Source organism: Nycticebus coucang, chromosome 12 (genome assembly GCF_027406575.1).
Source record: "Nycticebus coucang isolate mNycCou1 chromosome 12, mNycCou1.pri, whole genome shotgun sequence".
NCBI classification, from domain to species: Eukaryota; Metazoa; Chordata; class Mammalia; order Primates; family Lorisidae; genus Nycticebus; species Nycticebus coucang.
The window spans coordinates 99,225,065-99,242,560 of NC_069791.1; the positions used below are offsets into that span (position 1 = coordinate 99,225,065).

Sequence of the window (17,496 nt, forward strand, 5' to 3'; positions counted from 1 at the left end):
TTATAAAAAAGTATACAGTATATGAAATAGTTTTGTAGGTCACACTTGCTTATTTATCAAATTAATAAAATCAAGCCCTTAATTGTATTTAGCCTTTTATATTACAGTATTAATATACTTTTTTTTGGTAGAGACAGAGTCTCACTTTATTGCCCTTGGTAGAGTGCCATGGTGTCACACAGCTCACAGCAACCTCCAACTCCTGGGCTTAGGCGATTCTCTTGCCTCAGCTTCCATAGTAGTTGGAAGTACAGGTGCACGCCACAACGCCCGGCTATTTTTTTGTTGCAGTTTGGCCAGGGCCAGGTTTGAACCTGCCACCCTCGGTATATGGGACTGGTGCCCTACCCACTGAGCCACAGGTGCTGCCCAGTATTAATATACATTTTACCACCTTTGTGTATCATTAGGGATGCATGACTTTTTCCAGTTTTGGCTTATTTTGATTAATGTTTTTTAGTGTTTAGAAGGATCACAACTTGGCTAGCCTCTCCCAGCTGGCTCTGCTGCTCTTCTCTCCCAACACAGACACACCAGGAGGCTTTGTTTTCAGACACAGTGTGGCTTCCGGGCAATACTGAGAGATGGAGTCAGGCATTCATCTGGGTTCTTTAAAGTGGGGAGTAGTATTGGCAGCCGATGCCTGGGTGTTATTCTTACCACAGTCTGAGGTGGTGGGCCAGTGTTGCCATGTGAGAACACCTTTGGTTAGAGGAGGGGTTTTTATGGCTGGATGCACCTTTTACATATTACTTATTTTGCTTCGAATACTATCTAATCTTTTTTTTTTTTTTTGAGACAGAGTCTTACTCTGTTGCCACGAGTAGAGTCTGTGTCATCATAGTTCACAGCAGCCTCAAACTCTTGGGCCCAAGCCATCCTCTTGCCTCAGCCCCTCAAATAGCTGGGACTATAGGTTCACACCAAGGTTAGGTTTTCTATTTTTAGTAGAGATGGAGGTCTCATTCTTATTCAGGCTGGTCTTGAGCTCCTGAGCTCAAGCAGTCCCTCTACCTTGGCCTCCCAGAGTGCTGGGATTTCAGGCATGAGCCACCCCACCGAGCCTCTTTTTGTTTTTGAAACGGAGTGTTTCTGGTTCAGCCCTGGCTAGAGTGCTGTTACAGCAACCTCAGAGTTTTGGGTTTAAGTGATCCTTCTGTCTCAGCCTCCAGACTAGCTGGGACTATAGGTGCTGGCCATAAGGCCCTGCTATTTTTTTTCTATTTTTAGTAGAGATGGCATCTCACTGTTGCTCAGGCTGGTATCTGATTTTTTTAGTGCCCACCTTCATTGTTAACTTTTTTACCCTCATCTCTTTTGTATTTCTTTGTGTCTCATTGACAACTGTTCTGCAGTCACTTTGTTGACACTTGCCAAATTCCTTTCCAAAAATGTTTTCACAGTCACACCAGTTTCAGCGCCAGCCCCATTTGCATGTGTATGCTTGCTTTATCATAGTCTTGCCAGTGTTGGGTATCTTTGTGTATTGTAAACAGTTTAATCATCACTCTTATCTATTCATCTCCCCATAATTAACAGTGTACAGTGCTGTCTCGGGTTGCTTTAGCCTGGCCTTGGGGGCAGAGCTGAGGGAGAGGGTAAGGCACTACTTGGGAGTAGCAGGTGGATGGAATGGGGAGGAGGACATGGGAGAGGAGGAAGGGCTGCAGCCACAGAGCAGAAGGTCAGACAGTGGCCCTATCCTTGGGTTTGTGCTTTAGCAATATCAAGAATGAGTGCTCACACTTGTCCCCAGACATTTAAGACAAGTGAGTTACTTTGAGTCTTCTCTTTCTTCTGTGTCCACCAGTATGACACCGTTCCTATTCAGTCCAGTGTGGTATTATGTTCCTGCCCATCGCCATCAATGGTGAGGACCCAGACTGAGTCTGGCACGGTCCCTGGTGTTCCCGGTGGTGGCAGCAGGCAGGGCCCCACCATGGATGGCACCACGGCTGAGTCCCGACCAGGTGCCAACTCCCTGCAGCATGCTGCCCAGCCGCCACTGCAGCCTCGGAAGAAACGGCCCGAAGACTTCAAGTTTGGGAAAATTCTTGGCGAAGGTTCTTTTTCTACAGTGAGTATATACTGCAGTTAATTGTCAAGTGAGTGTGTTTTTCTGAATAACCAAGGTTGGTGGTCTTCCTGGAGGGAGGTCTCAGGCCCTTTGTGGCCTGCCTCATGTTGGGAAGGCTACTTGATCCTTTGTGGGAGGGGCTCTCCCCCAAGTAGATCACGTGACACATGTGGCTAAAATATCTAATTCTGGTTTTATAGATGAACACATTAAAAACCATCCCTTGATGTTTTATATTTTTGATTTTTTTTTAAGAGGTAGGGTCTTATACTATTGCTCAGGCTGGAGTACAGTGACCTGATCATATCTCCCTGCAGCCTCAAACTCCTGGGCTTAACCAATCCACCTACCTCAACCTCTCAAGTAGCCAGGACTGCAGGTGTGTGCCACCATGCCTGTCTAATTTTTAACTTTTTTGTAAAAATGAGGTCTCGAATTCCTGGCCTAAGACATTCCTTCTGCTTCAGCCTCCCAAGGTGTTGGGATTACAGGTGTGAGCTTCTGTGGCAGGCCTATTTAAAAAAAATTGTTTTTTTTTTTTGTAGAGACAGAGTCTCACCGTACCGCCCTCGGGTAGAGTGCCCGGTAGAGTGCCGTGGTGTCACACGGCTCACAGCAACCTCTAACTCTTGGGCCTAGGCGATTCTCCTGCCTCAGGCTCCCGAGCAGCTGGGACCACAGGCGCCTGCCACAACGCTCGGCTATTTTTTTGTTGCAGTTTGGCCGGAGGCTGGGCCTGAACCCGCCACCCTCGGCATATGGGGCCGGCGCCCCACTCACTGAGCCACAGGCGCCACCCTAAAAAAAATTGTTTTTAATGTAGTCAATTTAATTTTAATCTGGCATTAGCAAGTTATATTCCGTGTCCTGTCTCACATCGGCAAGGCCTGGGGAAGAATTTCTTTAAATTGAAAGTTCATACCTCTTCCGTGTTTTTTGGGAACATTTAATCATTTTTTTTTGGTTTCTGTTTGGTTTAAAGATGTATGAAACGGTACACCCTGGACATTTGCTGGAGATGCAGCTGCAGATTCTTGTGTTCTGACTTTAATGAAGAGAAATGTTGTCACAGTACTATCAGGTCACACTTGTGATAACTCTTGTTGCAGTGAGAATGTGTCTTAACCTGTGTCATTTTCTTTTCTTTCTTTTTTTTGTAGAGACGGAGTCTTACTTTGTCATCCTCGGTAGAGTGCTGTGGTGTCACAGCTCACAGCCACCTCCAGCTCTTGGGCTTAGGCGATTCTCTTGCCTCAGCCACCCAAATAGCTGGGACTACAGGCGCCCACCACAATGCCTGGCTATTTTTTTGTTGCAGTTTGGCTGGGGCCGAGTTTGAAACCGTCACCCTTGGTATATGGGGCCAGCGCCCTACCCACTGAGCCACAGGCACCGCCCATGGTTTTTTTTTTTGAGACAGTCTCACTGTGTTATTGGTAGAGTGCTGTGGCGTCACAGCTCACAGCAACTTCCAACTCTTGGGCTTAAGCAATTCTCTTGCCTTAGCCTCCCAAGTAGCTGGGGTTGTAGGCACCTGCCACAATGCCCGGCTATTTTTTATTGCAGTTGTCATTGTGGTTTCTTTTTTAGCTGGCCCGGGCTGGGTTCAAACCTGCCAGCCTCAGTGTATGTGGCTGGTGCCATAACCACTGTGCTACAGGTGCAGAGCCTGTGTCATGGTTTTTCAAAAGCAAAGAGGTGAAAGTTAAAGGCAGCAGCCCTTGTGCTGAAGTGGAACCCAGGAAGCTGCTGATGTCTCTGCCTGTGGTAGGGTTGTGACAGGTTCAGGGAATCTGCCCCTACCTCTGGCTTCTCATAAAGAGACAGGTTCCTGCCCTGCTGTGCTCTCTGGATGGCCAAGCATGTGCCAGGCTTCTCATTGTGGACAGTCCAGGGAATTTCCTGACCTATGCCTTTCTTGCCTGACCTCTGTGAAGAAGCCATATGTGAAATCTATTTTTCTTTTCTCTATTTTAAATTTATAAAATATTTAAAAACACAAAGAACATTAAATTTTACAGTTCACCCATATTCTTAACATCTTAGTTTAATTAATGGTAACTTTTGCTATCTTTACCCTTTCAATTTAGATTTTTTGGGGGGGCAATATTTGTGTAAGAATTTTGTTCATGAAAGAATTATGCCCTCAGAAAAAAACTTTCAACCGTGAGAAGAGTCCCTAGTAGTTCTGGTACTCACAGATCCTTCAGAAATAAGGAACTGTTTTCAAAAGAACCTCAGGCTTTCTGCATGGTTGCTTACATAGTCCAGTAGAAGAAAAGGCCTCCTTTTTCCTCAGCTTTGCTGCTTTTCAATTATCTTGGCTGGAAGATGAGGACTTATCTGAGACTTGCCCACATCTGGGTCCTCTGCTGGGTAGAGAGCAGGAACCGTCCTTTCTGGGGCTACAGCCCTATCCTCATTCTCCAAGGCCTTTCTGAACCTGTGCCAGGGAGGTACATAGGAATCCACTGTGAGCCAGAGGTGCTCTTTTGGGACTGTTTGGAATTCACAGTGTTGGGTCTCAAATTATAAGTGTTGCCCTTAGTTCTTTCTTACCATCTATGAAATAGACATCACTTAACATTTGATTTCCAGGGAAGTGTCAAGGATAAGGGCAGTTAGGAGCCTGGGCAGTTCCTTGGCAGCTGAGTGCTGGCGGCACTGAGGAGTGGGAGGCCCTTAGGGTATCACTAACATCCAGGTTCACCCTGCCACCACTGATTATGTGGAGGGACATGTTATTCTCTGGAAGAGGACCTCCTCCTCCTTGTAGGAAACCTCAGGAATTGCTGAATTTAGATAACAGGAGATTATGCAGCTATCTCCTTAGAAAGAATTCCACTAAATATTAGCACTCTCTAACAGTTCTTTATTCCTTTTTTCTACTTATGTAGCTAGTTCACGCTCTTGTGAAAAAAATAAACATTGCCTAATGTATAATCTAGAGATGGGAAGTCCTGCCCACCACTTCCCCTCACTCCCTACCAGCTGAGAACTGTCTATACATGGTATATATATATTCCTCTGGAAAGATCTTTCCACTTAAGCACATATAATCTGTATAATCCAACCTTGTTTTTTCTTGATCATGGTGGGGCATTTCACATGGTGCTTTTCCAGGGTCATGTCTGATGAGTCCTGTAAAGAATCTTGCCATGAGATGTAACTCACAATGACCTCCTAAAGGAGGGAATGATGCGGGACAGTTTTCATGTGCTTTCTTGCCCTTAGGCCGTCCCTTTGCAGGTATCTTAGGAGACACATTGGCACCATCTAGCTGGTGGCAAGCCCTCCCATGGCAAAGATGCTCTGTCATGCTCTGGCTTAACTCTGGGCCTGTCAAGTATTTTCTTTTTTTTTGGCCGGGGCTAGGTTTGAACCCGCCACCTACGGCATATGGGACGGGCGCCCTACTCCTTGAGCCACAGGCGCCACCCCCGTCAAGTATTTTCAACTTGATGCCTCAAGGTGTGCCCATTTACTTTTGTATAATGTGATCTTCTCCACATTCTGGGATGTGGCATTGGAACATTGTTTCTGAGGTGGAATCTGAGCATAAGGCAGCAGTGTGCTATGGAGAGGCCATGGCAGGAAGCTCGAGGGCATCCTGGGAGGTGGCTTGCTTTTGTGGATACAGAGGGCCCATGTGTTTGTTTAGTTCCCAGGGCCCTTTATAGCCACATATTTATGGTATCTGTGAGTGCCATCAAAGGACATGTAACAATTATTTGAAAAAGCCCAAATTCAGGATGGCTTTTTGTAATGGACATATACAAGAAGGACATATTTTCAAAGTTTTTTTTTTTTTTTTTGAGGAATCCTCAGTGCCCACTTGTGGTGGTATTTATTACATCTTTCTACACTTTATGAAGGATGTGTTTTTTTTTTTTTTTTTGTAGAGACAGAGTCTCACCTCATGGCCCCCAGTAGAGTGCCGTGGCCTCACACAGCTCATAGCAACCTCCAACTCCCGGGCCTAAGCGATTCTCCTGCCTCAGCCTCCCGAGTAGCTGGGACCACAGGCGCCCGCCACAACGCCCGGCTATTTTTTGGTTGCAGTTTGGCAGGGGCCGGGTTTGAACCCGCCACCCTCGGTACATGGGGCCGGCGCCCCACCGACTGAGCCACAGGCGCCGCCCAGGATGTGTTATTTTTAAGAGGCTCCTGAATTTGTACTTCCACTGTACCATGAGGACTGTTGGCAGCTGACCAAGAACCTTCTGAAAACAATGGAGAGATTTCTAGGTTTGCTGTTAACTAGTAGTAGAACACATTAACACGAGCATTGGCTTTTAGCTCTATTTATTGGTGTATGACTAAGATTATTTGAATGTAGTTTCAAACGTTCAGTGGGGATGGGAGAGCCTGTTTGTGGTTGTAGAATGACTTGTCTTTTTTGTTTGTTTGGTTTTTTTTTTTTTGCAGTTTTTAGGCTAGGGCTGGGTTTGAACCTGCCACCTCTGGCATATGGGGCAGGCTCCCTACTCCTTTGAGCCACAGGCGCCGCCCAGAATGACTTGTCAACTCAATGTTCTGGTTGTTAAATTTTTATTATGTATTTATTTAATTTTTATTTTTACATATACATGTGTTTATTAGGTTCCCATTTTTTTGCCTTCACAAAATTAAAGAGGCTTAAAATTTAATAACAATAACAATGTTTAAGATAAGAACTAGAAACAAAAACCTTGTAAAGAATGAATGAATATAAATACTTTCAGAAAAGAAATCAGAGAATTGCTGCATCGAAATATTAAGCAATTATAAACGCAAAGAAAGTTTTTTGAAATTATCTTTTATTTATAAATGTTGTCTATTTTTTGAGATTTAAAAAAATAATAAGTTAACTGATGACTCCATACTGTATCTCCGAGTCAAAGCATTCTATAACAGACATACTCTTATTTGAGTATGAATGAATATATATGAATGTTACTTTCTTTGCATTAAATTTTTTTCCTTCTGTTTTCCCCTTTTTCTTTCCAAACCAGGTTGTCCTGGCTCGAGAACTGGCAACCTCCAGGGAATATGCTAGTAAGTACTAAGTCTGGCGAGTTGTGTGTCTGGGTTGTAGAGATAACAGTTGCCTGGGTGACAGAACCTGGGACTTCTTTGCTGACTTCAGGGTATAGATTCTGTTGGACTCAGAGACCACAAAGCTGGTGTGTATGATTTTTTTAAAAACTAATTTGTGCCAGTTACCTTTGTGAGTTGTGTCTTCAGTATTTTGTATCGTTTCTGATTGTTAGTAACTTAACTTCTCTTTTCACCTTAAGTTAAAATTCTAGAGAAACGGCATATTATAAAAGAGAACAAGGTCCCGTATGTAACCAGAGAGCGAGATGTGATGTCGCGCCTGGATCACCCCTTCTTTGTTAAGCTTTACTTCACGTTTCAGGATGACGAAAAGCTGTGTATCCTTTGCTTGAGCAGTGCCATCTAAACCACACCAGTCACCCCTTGTTTTGGAATCATGACCCCATTGTTTTCACAAGCAGCTCCTCCCCTGAAAGACAAAGGGTACAGCGTGGATCCACATCCCTGCTGCTGTGGGACTACTGACATTTAGGGAGGCAGCTGGGCAGTGCCAGAAGTATGGCTAAGGCACACAGACACAGAAAGTTATAAGGGGAAACCATCAGACATTTTGGAACTTTTTTTTTTTTGTAGAGACAGAGTCTCACTGTACCGCCCTTGGGTAGAGTGCCATGGCGTCACACGGCTCACAGCAACCTCTAACTCTTGGGCTCACGCGATTCTCTTGCCTCAGCCTCCCGAGCAGCTGGGACTACAGGCGCGCGCCACAATGCCCGGCTATTTTTCTGTTGCAGTTTGGCCGGGGCTCGGTTTGAACCCGCCACCCTCGGCATATGGGGCCGGCGCCCTACTCACTGAGCCATAGGCGCTGCCCGACATTTTGGAACTTTTTACTGATTAACATTTCATCTAAAGTATTGTTATGTGTTATTTTAACCTATGGTTGTTGGGCATTTACGCAGAGGCAGTCCCTCATCCCACTAACTGATGCTCTTGGAGGTACCTGTTAGTGTCAATTCCTGTGCTCAGGTGGTGCCTGAAGTGGTGCTCTTGGGGTGCACTGGCCTCCCTATCTTTGTCAGCTCTAGACTGTGGGGTTTGGTTAGAGAGGATGTCTTTTTTTTTTTTTTTTGGAGACAGAGCCTCAAGCTGTCACCCCGGGTAGAGTGCTGTGGCATCATAGCTCACAGTAACCTCAAACTTCTGGCTTAACCGATTCTCTTGCCTCAGCCTCCCAAGTAGCTGAGACTGCAGGCGCCTGCCACAACGCCTGGCTATTTTTTGGTTGTAGTTGTCATTGTTGTTTAGCAGGCCTGGGCTGCCAGCTCTGGTGTATGTGGCTGGCGCCTTAGCCGCTTGAGCTACAGGTGCTGAGCCAGAAAGGATGTCTTTTTCCTGGATCCAGTAACTGAGAAATCTAAGGAGTACCCACAGGTACCTAATCTCTTGCTGCATTCCTAGGGCACCGACCTCATCTCCCAGGCCCTCACGTCCCTTCAGTCTGTCAGTCTCTCAATTTCCATACTGGTCAGACTGTTCTTCAGCAGAGATTAAATTCAGTCTCTTCTGTTGCTCCCTTTGTTGGTATCAAAGGATAGTTACCTTTTTAATTTTTCAAGTTACCTTTTTAATTTTTTTCGTGATGAGAACATTTAGAATCTACCCTTTTACCAAATTTTTTTTTTTTTTTTTGTTGCAGTTTGGCCGGGGCTAGGTTTGAACCCGCCACCCTCGGTATATGGGGCCGGCGCCCTGCTCACTGAGCCACAGGCACCACCTGTTTTTACCAAATTTCTATGGTACAAAACTATTTATTATCTATAATCACTATCCTATACATTAGATCTCCAGAACTTACTCATTTTGCACAACTGAAAACTCCAGACCAGACCTCTTTTCTAACCCCGAGACACTGTTGTCTATTTTTGCATTCTAGGGAGTCAGAGTCCCATGGAAATTGGGGTGTGCCCCATCTGGTTCGCCTTGGGGCTGGCCACACTATCCATGCTCCCAGCAGATGCTCCTTCTCTCCCTCTCCCAGGTCTCAGTGGACCCTCCCCACCTGCCCCATGCTGGTCCAGGTGTCTACGGGCTGACATTCCCATCCTTTCTTGGGGTGGGGCCTGACTTTTCTCTCTGCTTCAACCTGCCATGCTCCGATTCTTCTGTGTTAAAATGTGGCTCAACCTGCTCCCACTTTAACACCATCTTCTTTTTCTTCTAAATAAATGGCCCTTTTATGTTTTTAAATTAATTTTTAAAATTTATTTTTGAGACAGAATCTCACTTCATTGCTCAGGTTAAAGTACCATGGGGTCAGCCTAGCTTACAGTAACCTCAAATTACTGGGCTCAAAAGATCCTCCAGCCTCAGCCTCCCAAGTAGCTGGGACCATAGGCACCCACCACCATGCCTGGCTAATTTTTCTGTTTTCAGTAGAAACACAGTCTGGCTTTTGCTCAGGGTGCTCTTGAACTCCTGAGCTCAAGGGATGCTACTGCATCGGCTTTCCAGAATGCTATGATTATAGGCATGAACCAATGGTGCCTGACCTTTAAAAACCATCTTTGAACTTCTTAACCTGCTAGCTTAAGTTGTTAATTCCTTTGTTCAACTCCTTGTTGAGTACAGGGTGATGGGGGTATTCTGGCAAGTAACTCTTCCCTTGTTAAGCTTACATCTCAGAGGAGGCGTTGGATATGCACAGAGTATGAGCAGATATGTCACAGACTCCAGGTAGTGGGGCATGCTGCTAAGATTATATAGCTGAATGAGGGCTGCCTTGAAAGTGAAGCTCTTTGGGCTTGGTGGTCTGAGGAGGTGGCATTCTGGAAACTTGGACACATGAGAGCAGGAGCATCAGAGCCTGAGGGGTGGCCAGTGCATAGCCTTACAGGAGGAGGGTGCATTGCAGAGTGAAGACTATGGTGGGTTAGCTCTTTGCTATGGCGGCTTGGTGCTGATTTTGGATTTTCTTTTTTTTTTGTGGCAGGGAGTGAGGGATTTGCTCTGGCTGCTCATGGTTTGGATGGAGAACAGGGTTTGTCTGGGGGCAGGAGATTCTCTCTCTCTCTCTCTCTCTCTTTTTTTTTTTGAGACAGAATCTTCCTATGTTGCCCTCGGTAGAGTGTCGTGATATCACAGCTCAGAGCAACTTCCAACTCTTGGGCTTAAGCGATTCTCTTGCCTTAGCCTCCCAAATAGCTGGGACTATGGGTGCTTACCACAACCCCTGGCTATTTTTTGGTTGCAATTGTCGTTGTTTAGCTGGCCTGGGCCGGGCTCGAACCCTCCAGCCTCAGTGTATGTAGCCTGTGCCCTACTCACTGAGCTATGGGCACTGAGCCAGTAGAGGAGATTATTTATTTATTTTTTTTTGTAGTGATAGTGTTTCATTTTATTGCCCTCGGTAGAGTGCCGTAGCATCACATAGCTCACAGCAACCTCCAACTCCTGGGCTTAGGCGATTCTCTTGCCTCAGCCACCCGAATAGCTGGGACTACAGGTGCCTGCCACAATGCTCAGCTATTTTTTTTGTTGCAGTTTGGCTGGGGCTGTGTTTGAACCCGCCACTCTCGGTATATGGGGCTGGCGTCCTACCCACTGAGCCACAGGTGCTGCCCTAGAGGAGATTCTTTTTTTTTGGCCTGGGCTGGGTTTGAACCCGCCACCTCTGGCATATGGGACCCGCGCCCTACCCTTGAGCCACAGGCGCCGCCCCTAGAGGAGATTCTTACAAGCAGACTGGGTGAGAGGATAGAGTCAGGATAGTTCCTGGGAGCCTGGTGTGCAGCTGGTGTCTGTTACTGACCCAGGAGAAGCCAAGCTGGGGGCAGGTGCTGGTTTGACATTTCATGCATCAACTGATGCTGCTGTCTGAGGGCCAAGTGGGCTGTTGGAAGGGGTTAGGATGAAGAGCAGATCCAGAGTTTCTCTGTGGGCTGGCTGGCTGGCCATCCAGGGGCTGGTTTGTCTGGAGACAGAGCTGGGTTCTCCCACACACAGGTTAGCTTGAGGAGGCCACTGAGGAGACTGTCACAGTGTTACAGTGAGTCAGGAGGATGGTGACCTGGAGGCCATGGGATCAGTTGGATTCCGATGGAGGCTGCCTGACGGGATACTGCAGAACAGTGAAGTACATGGCCCTGACCAATAGATTGGCCAACAGTTGCCCCTGTGCAAGTTGTTGATGGTGGACAAGCATTTCTTGGGGGCAAAAGTTCAAAAAAAGGGAGATGAGGAAGTGGAGATAGTACAGAGAGTGGGTCTTCCTGGTTGCTTTGCCTGGAGTACAGTGGTAGCTGACAGCACAGGCTAGAAAGGGGGTGGTTATTGGCTTATTGTAGGTCATGTAGGTTTGTACCCTAACACACCTGCTATCTTCCTGTGTCATCCCTTGTTCCTCTGCTGGCACTGCTTACATAGCAGTCATCAGTGGCTTCTTCACATTCTGTTCTGTGTATCTCTCACTCTGAGGTTGCCCCTGAAGCCCTGTGAGACCATGCCCCTCCTTGAGCCCATGCGGGTCCCTGTGGCTGCCAAATATACAGAGGTTGGCCTGGACTTCCTGCAGAGCTTTTCAGGGTGCAGCTGCTTGTGGTTATGGGACTCCTTTGATCATTATGGGAGTGAGGGATCCAGGTGAAAGTGGTCTGGCTATCTGGTTTCCTAATCGGATTTCCAAAGCAGTACAGGTAGAGGGTCCTCTAGGTCTTTGTCCCCCTATGTGTGGCCCTTGATCATATAACTTCCAAAGTCCCAGAAGGTCATTCACCTCTGACAAAAGGAGGCCCAAGGATTTCTGCACCATTGGAGTCTATGGTACGCTGTATTGAGAAAGAAAAGAAAAGGAAACTCTGAGGAAATGTTTCCACCCTCCATCCTTTAGCCATGATTTCCTGGAGGTGAGGGGAGCAGCTAGCTGGTCATGTACCTTCATTGCTGTTGTCCTTGAGTGATTGCAGGATAAACTCACTTACCCCCAGGTCAGATGAAGGGAGGCAGAGCCTGGGGACACCCCAGAAGCAGTCTGACAGGAGGCAGGTGAATCCGCGAAGGGGCCTACTGAGGTTTGCCTTTACCAGATGTGGTTCCAGGGTGGGGAGTTAAACATTGCATCCGGGCAGAGGCTAGCCTCCTGTACACCTTGGGCTGGAGTGCAGCGAGGTCCCCTTTCTTTTGAGTGCTGTGGCCAGGCCTCACACTTGGGCTTCTGGAGGTGGTACTACTGCTGGTGAGGTTGTATGGCCAGCCTGGGTCAGGCCAACTGTCCAGCCAGTGCTGAGTTCTGGCCTGGGCTGGATAGAGCCAGAGCCTATAGCCCCGAGACCTATAGTGATATGGTTCTCACCACCTGTGGGCTACTGGGTAGAGAGGCCAAGGGCATTGACCCTTCCTCCTAAAGGAGCATCACGGGGGACATGTAGGGGCTGGCTTAAGGCCCTTTGCCTTCCCTTTAGTAAAGAGAGGTTTATTTTTTGTCTCAGGTTCCTGATTGTTTTTCTTTTCTTTTCTTTTTTTTTTTTTTTAAAGATAAGAGTCTCACTCTGTCACCCTGGGTAGGGTGCTGCAGCATCATAACTCATAGCAACCTTAAACTCTTCGGCTCAAGCAATCCTTTTGCCTTAGCCTCCCAAATAGCTGGGACTACAGGTGCCCACAACAATGTCTGGCTATTTTTAGAGATGGGTCTTGCTCTTGCTCAGGCTGGTCTCGAACTTCTGAACTCAAGCAATCCACCTGCCTCAGCTTCCCAACATGGTAGGATTACAGGTGTGAGCCACCATGCCCACCTTCATGTTCCTCTTAAACATTGTCCAGGTTGGGAAGGCTTGGGTGCTTAGAGGTGGGCCTAGACCAGGCAAGTGTGACAGCTTTGGTTGCTGGTCCCTTCCTTCCTGAGTTTGTCTTCACTGCCCTAAAGCTTCAGGCTCCTTCCTTATTAGGAGATGACAATGCCTGGACAAACAGAAACTAGAATGGAATGAACAACCCTGGGCACAAGCTGTCCTTCCTAGCTCAGGGCCGGCAGTCACTATGTATTTCTGAGTATTAGGCTGCCAGTAAGAGTGAAATACCTCGAGACTGATTTCCATTAATAGGTACAAATATTGGTGCTTCCAGGGGGTAAACAGTTATATGAGATCCATTTATTATCAAGCCTAAATCCTCTGGGGAAAGGAGAATGCAAATGAAACACCTCACAGCGTAGTGGTGCGTAGGAGGAAAGTGGCTGTCTTTATTGTCTCTGGTGGGTCCCTCATAAACAGAAAGAATCAGGAACTTGATAAGCAGCTTTTTTCTTCGAAAACACATCCCTTTGATTTGTGGAAGGAACACAAATGGACTCAGCACAACATAGGAGCCTCCGCCAAGGTTAAGAGTAAGGTGCTATTCTGGATGCCACCCCCCATCCCCATCTTTTGTGTGTGTGTGTGTGTGTATGTGTTACAGGGTCTTGCTTTGTCACCTAGGTTGGAGTGCAGTGGTGCTATATCACAGCTTACTGCAACCTCTAACACTTGGGCTTAGGCGACCTCCTGCCACAGCCTCCCAAGTAGCTGGGACTGCAGTGTACACTACCATGCCTGGCTAATCTTTCTTTTTTGTAGAGATGGGATCTCTCTATGATGTCCAGGCTAGTTTTAAACTCCTGGCCTCAAGTGGTCTTCCCACCTTTGCCCAATCCTCCCATCCCCCACTCCCCCACCCCCCAAAAGTGATTCTTTCTGCAGTTGAATCTTGCATGTAAGTTGTTAAGTTGTTTGTGCTTTTGGCAAGGAGCTGCAGGCCCTGTTTCTGGTGGGTCCCCTGCACTGAGGCCTTCGATAACTTCTGGAGACAGTGTGATCTAGAGGGGCTTTCTGGGCTGAGAGTGGCTGCACATGTTCCTCAGGACCAACCACATCATTGTGTTCCTGGGGAGAAGCCTTGCACTATGCCTAGTCTTGGAGCTGGGGCCTGCACTTCTTGTCAGACCCGGTGGCCATGGGTATGACCATAGCATGGCTGTCTTGGGCTATAGCTGTTGGAGTTTGCATCTAATTTGAACAAATTCTTACTGGGCCTTCAAAGATTTTTAAAGATTATTTTTACATGCTTCCTTAACTATATACTATTCAGATTTTGGCCTTAGTTATGCCAAAAATGGAGAACTACTTAAATACATTCGCAAAATTGGTTCATTTGATGAGACCTGCACCCGATTCTACACAGCTGAGATTGTGTCTGCCCTGGAGTATCTGCATGGCAAGGGCATCATTCACAGGTGACAGGGGTACCCTGACTGGTGTTGGTAGGGTGGGAAGTTTAATAATTAAGGCCCACAATGTATGGCTAATGCCCAATCTTGGGTCAGCCTTGGTGTGCTGTGTGCAGGGGAATGGCTGAGCTGCTAGCTGACACTGCAATACTCGCCTGTAGATGCCAGGAGTTGGTCTTTTTTTTTTTCCCCCCCCCCCCAGGGGTCTTCTTGCTAAGCTAATAGCATTTTTAGCCATCTCGACCGATCCTTTTATTTTGTCACTTGTAGCTTTTGTGTGTAGTTATTTATGGTCTCATTTTTTTTGACTTTCTGCTAAAGTCAAATTAGAAGTGTTTATAAACTGTTTTAAGAGCTAAAAGCTGGAGACTAAACTTTTATAAAGTTTATTAAAATAATAGATGCAGTTATGAAGTGATTTAATTTGAATGTCCTTATTGTATGCAGTTGATACTTGTTCACTGTGAACTTTAGAACTCTAGGTTGCCTGTCTGTAAAGATCATAAGCATTCATTAGTCCATTTTGTTTTCAGCAAAATGCAGAGTATGTTCTAATGGTGCTGTTATAAGTATTTTGCCTCAATGTAAAAATCTACTTTTACAGGGATCTTAAACCAGAAAACATTTTATTAAATGAAGATATGCACATCCAGATCACAGATTTTGGAACAGCAAAAGTATTATCCCCAGAGAGCAAACAAGGTGTGTGAGTTTTATTTCTAGTAGAGCCTGGCTCTGCTTAAGGTCAGAGGCAACTTTTGAGAAATGTATTTTCTTCATCATTACTGACAGGTTTGCGATACTGTTGTTATCACAGAACAGATCTGGGTAGGCCCTGCTGTCTCAGGTCTCCCTATAAAGCCTCAGGCAATGTGTCTGGTCTGGGGGGAGTAGGGATGGTCACTGGTTCTCAATAGTGCCTGTTGGGGCTCATCCTCCATAGTTGTGGTAGGTGCCACATTGTGCCTGGTCCCACACAAAGGGAGTGAAGTGGGCACAATGGAGAAGAGGTTTCCTGGATGTCCCCCATCAAGCATAGCTCTTACCATCTTTGTGTGGTCCACTCTGATCTTTTCAGTATTGGTATTAGTTTAGACATGATTGTAATACATGGGTGAGGTGTGTGTGTATTTACACATAATAATTACTTATTGTAAATCACTACACAGTACTTGTGCCCTGATTCCCAATACCATCAATTTGTTTTCCTGATAAATATTTCAGTATATATTGCTAAAATATAAATGTTCTTTATATTTAAATTTTTTTTTTTTTTTTTTTTTGTAGAGACAGAGTCTTACTGTACCGCCCACGGTAGAGTGCCATGACGTCACAGGACTCACAGCAACCTCCAGCTCTTGGGCTTCCGTGATTCTCCTGCCTCAGCCTCCTGAGCAGCTGAGACTACAGGCGCCTGCCACAACGCCCGGCTATTTTTTTGTTGCAGTTCGGCCGGGGCTGGGTTTGAACCCGCCATCCTTGGTATATGGGGTCGGCGCCCTACTCACTGAGCCACAGGCGCAACCCTAAATGTTCTTTTTAAAAACAACCATAGTACCATACCATTTTTATATATAAAATATTTGTAATAGGGGCTGGGTGGGTTGGCTTATGCATGTAATCCTAGCACTTTGGGACGCCGAGGGAAGTGGATTGCCTGAGCTCACAGGTTCAAGACCAGCGTGAGCAAGAGCAAGACCCCTGTCTCTAAAAAATAGCCGGGTGTTGGCTTGGCGCCTGTAGCTCAGTGGCTAGGCCACCGGCCACATACTCCAAGGCTGGTGGGTTCGAACCTGGCCCGGGCCAGCTAATAAACAACAATGACAACTGCAACAAAAAAAATAGCCAGGTGTTGTGGCAGGCGCTTGTAGTCCCAGTTACTTGGGAGGCTGAGGCAGGAGAATTGCATAAGCCCAGCAGTTTGAGGTTGCTGTGAGCTATGACACCAAGGTACTCTACCCAGGGTGACAGCTTGAGACTTTGTCTCTAAAAAGAAAAAAGGGGCTTGGTGCCCGTAGACAGTGGTTATGGCCACATAAACCAAGGCTGGTGGTAGCTCAGGCCAGCTAAACAACTATGACAACTGTACCCAAAAAATAGCCGGGCGTTGTGGTGGGTGCCTGTAGTCGCAGGTACTTGGGAGGCTGAGATGAGAGAATCGCTTGAGGCCAAGAGTTGGAGTTTGCTGTGAGCTATGATGCCATAGCACTCTACCGAGGGTGACAAAGTAAGACTGCCTCAAAAAAAAAAAAAAAAAAAATTATATATATATATATTTGCAGTAATTGCTTAATGTATCTCAAAATTTTCAGGCTGAGTTAAATTTCTGACTTTCTTTTTTTTGCAGTTTTTTTCTTTTTATTTTGGCTGTGGCTGGGTTTGAATCTACCATCTCCCGTATATGGGACCAGTGCACTATTCCTTGAGCCACATGCACCACCTAATTCCTGACTTTCTTATGCAAATCATAATATTTGTTGTTTACTTGAATCAGGATCCAAATAAGGTTGTCATTTATTTTGTTAAATATGTAATTTCCCCTCCATTTAAATTTTTTCACCTTTCAATGTGTTGAAGAAACCAGGTCATTTGTCTTATAGAAGTTACTGAAGTTTTCTGAATGAATCTCTGTGGAGTCACATAACTGGTTCCTCTCTTCTCTGTATTTCCTGAGATTCTGGCTGCTGAATCATATTCAGATTTGATGCCCCCTTTTCTCTACTCATAGACTAGTAGTGCATGTAACATCCAGGTACCTCTCGATATCAGTAGCCATTTATAGCCGTAATTGGCCTAAATTCATTAATTCATTGGTGATGCAGAATGGTCATAATCTAATTTATTCATGAGGTAGGCTCTTTAAAGAGAAACTTCCTCATAGCAACCATTTGGTTAACCAGTGATATTTAGGAAAGGCAGGATAAATGCTTGCTTCTTTTTCCTTTATTTGCCATTCATTTTTGAAAATCATGAATTGGTTCATCATCATCCTCCAGCAATGATGAATTCATTAAAAAATTATTATCCCCTACCTCACACCATAAATAAAAGTTAACTCAGAATTCATTAGAGATCTGAATTTGAGAATGAAAGCTGATATTTAGAAGAAAACACAGAA

At 45.8% G+C, this 17,496-nt stretch overlaps 1 protein-coding gene across 1 annotated transcript in view; it reads left to right on the plus strand.

Moving 5' to 3' along the window:
* The window catches only part of PDPK1 (3-phosphoinositide dependent protein kinase 1), an 87,159-nt gene that overhangs the window by 34,058 nt on the left and 35,605 nt on the right, over positions 1-17,496 (plus strand). Inside the window, exons 2-6 of the mRNA XM_053555356.1 lie at positions 1,811-2,077; positions 7,072-7,114; positions 7,357-7,494; positions 14,240-14,384; positions 14,983-15,080. Of these exons, the coding sequence (XP_053411331.1) occupies positions 1,811-2,077; positions 7,072-7,114; positions 7,357-7,494; positions 14,240-14,384; positions 14,983-15,080 (691 nt within the window). The remainder of the gene's footprint in view (positions 1-1,810; positions 2,078-7,071; positions 7,115-7,356; positions 7,495-14,239; positions 14,385-14,982; positions 15,081-17,496) is intronic.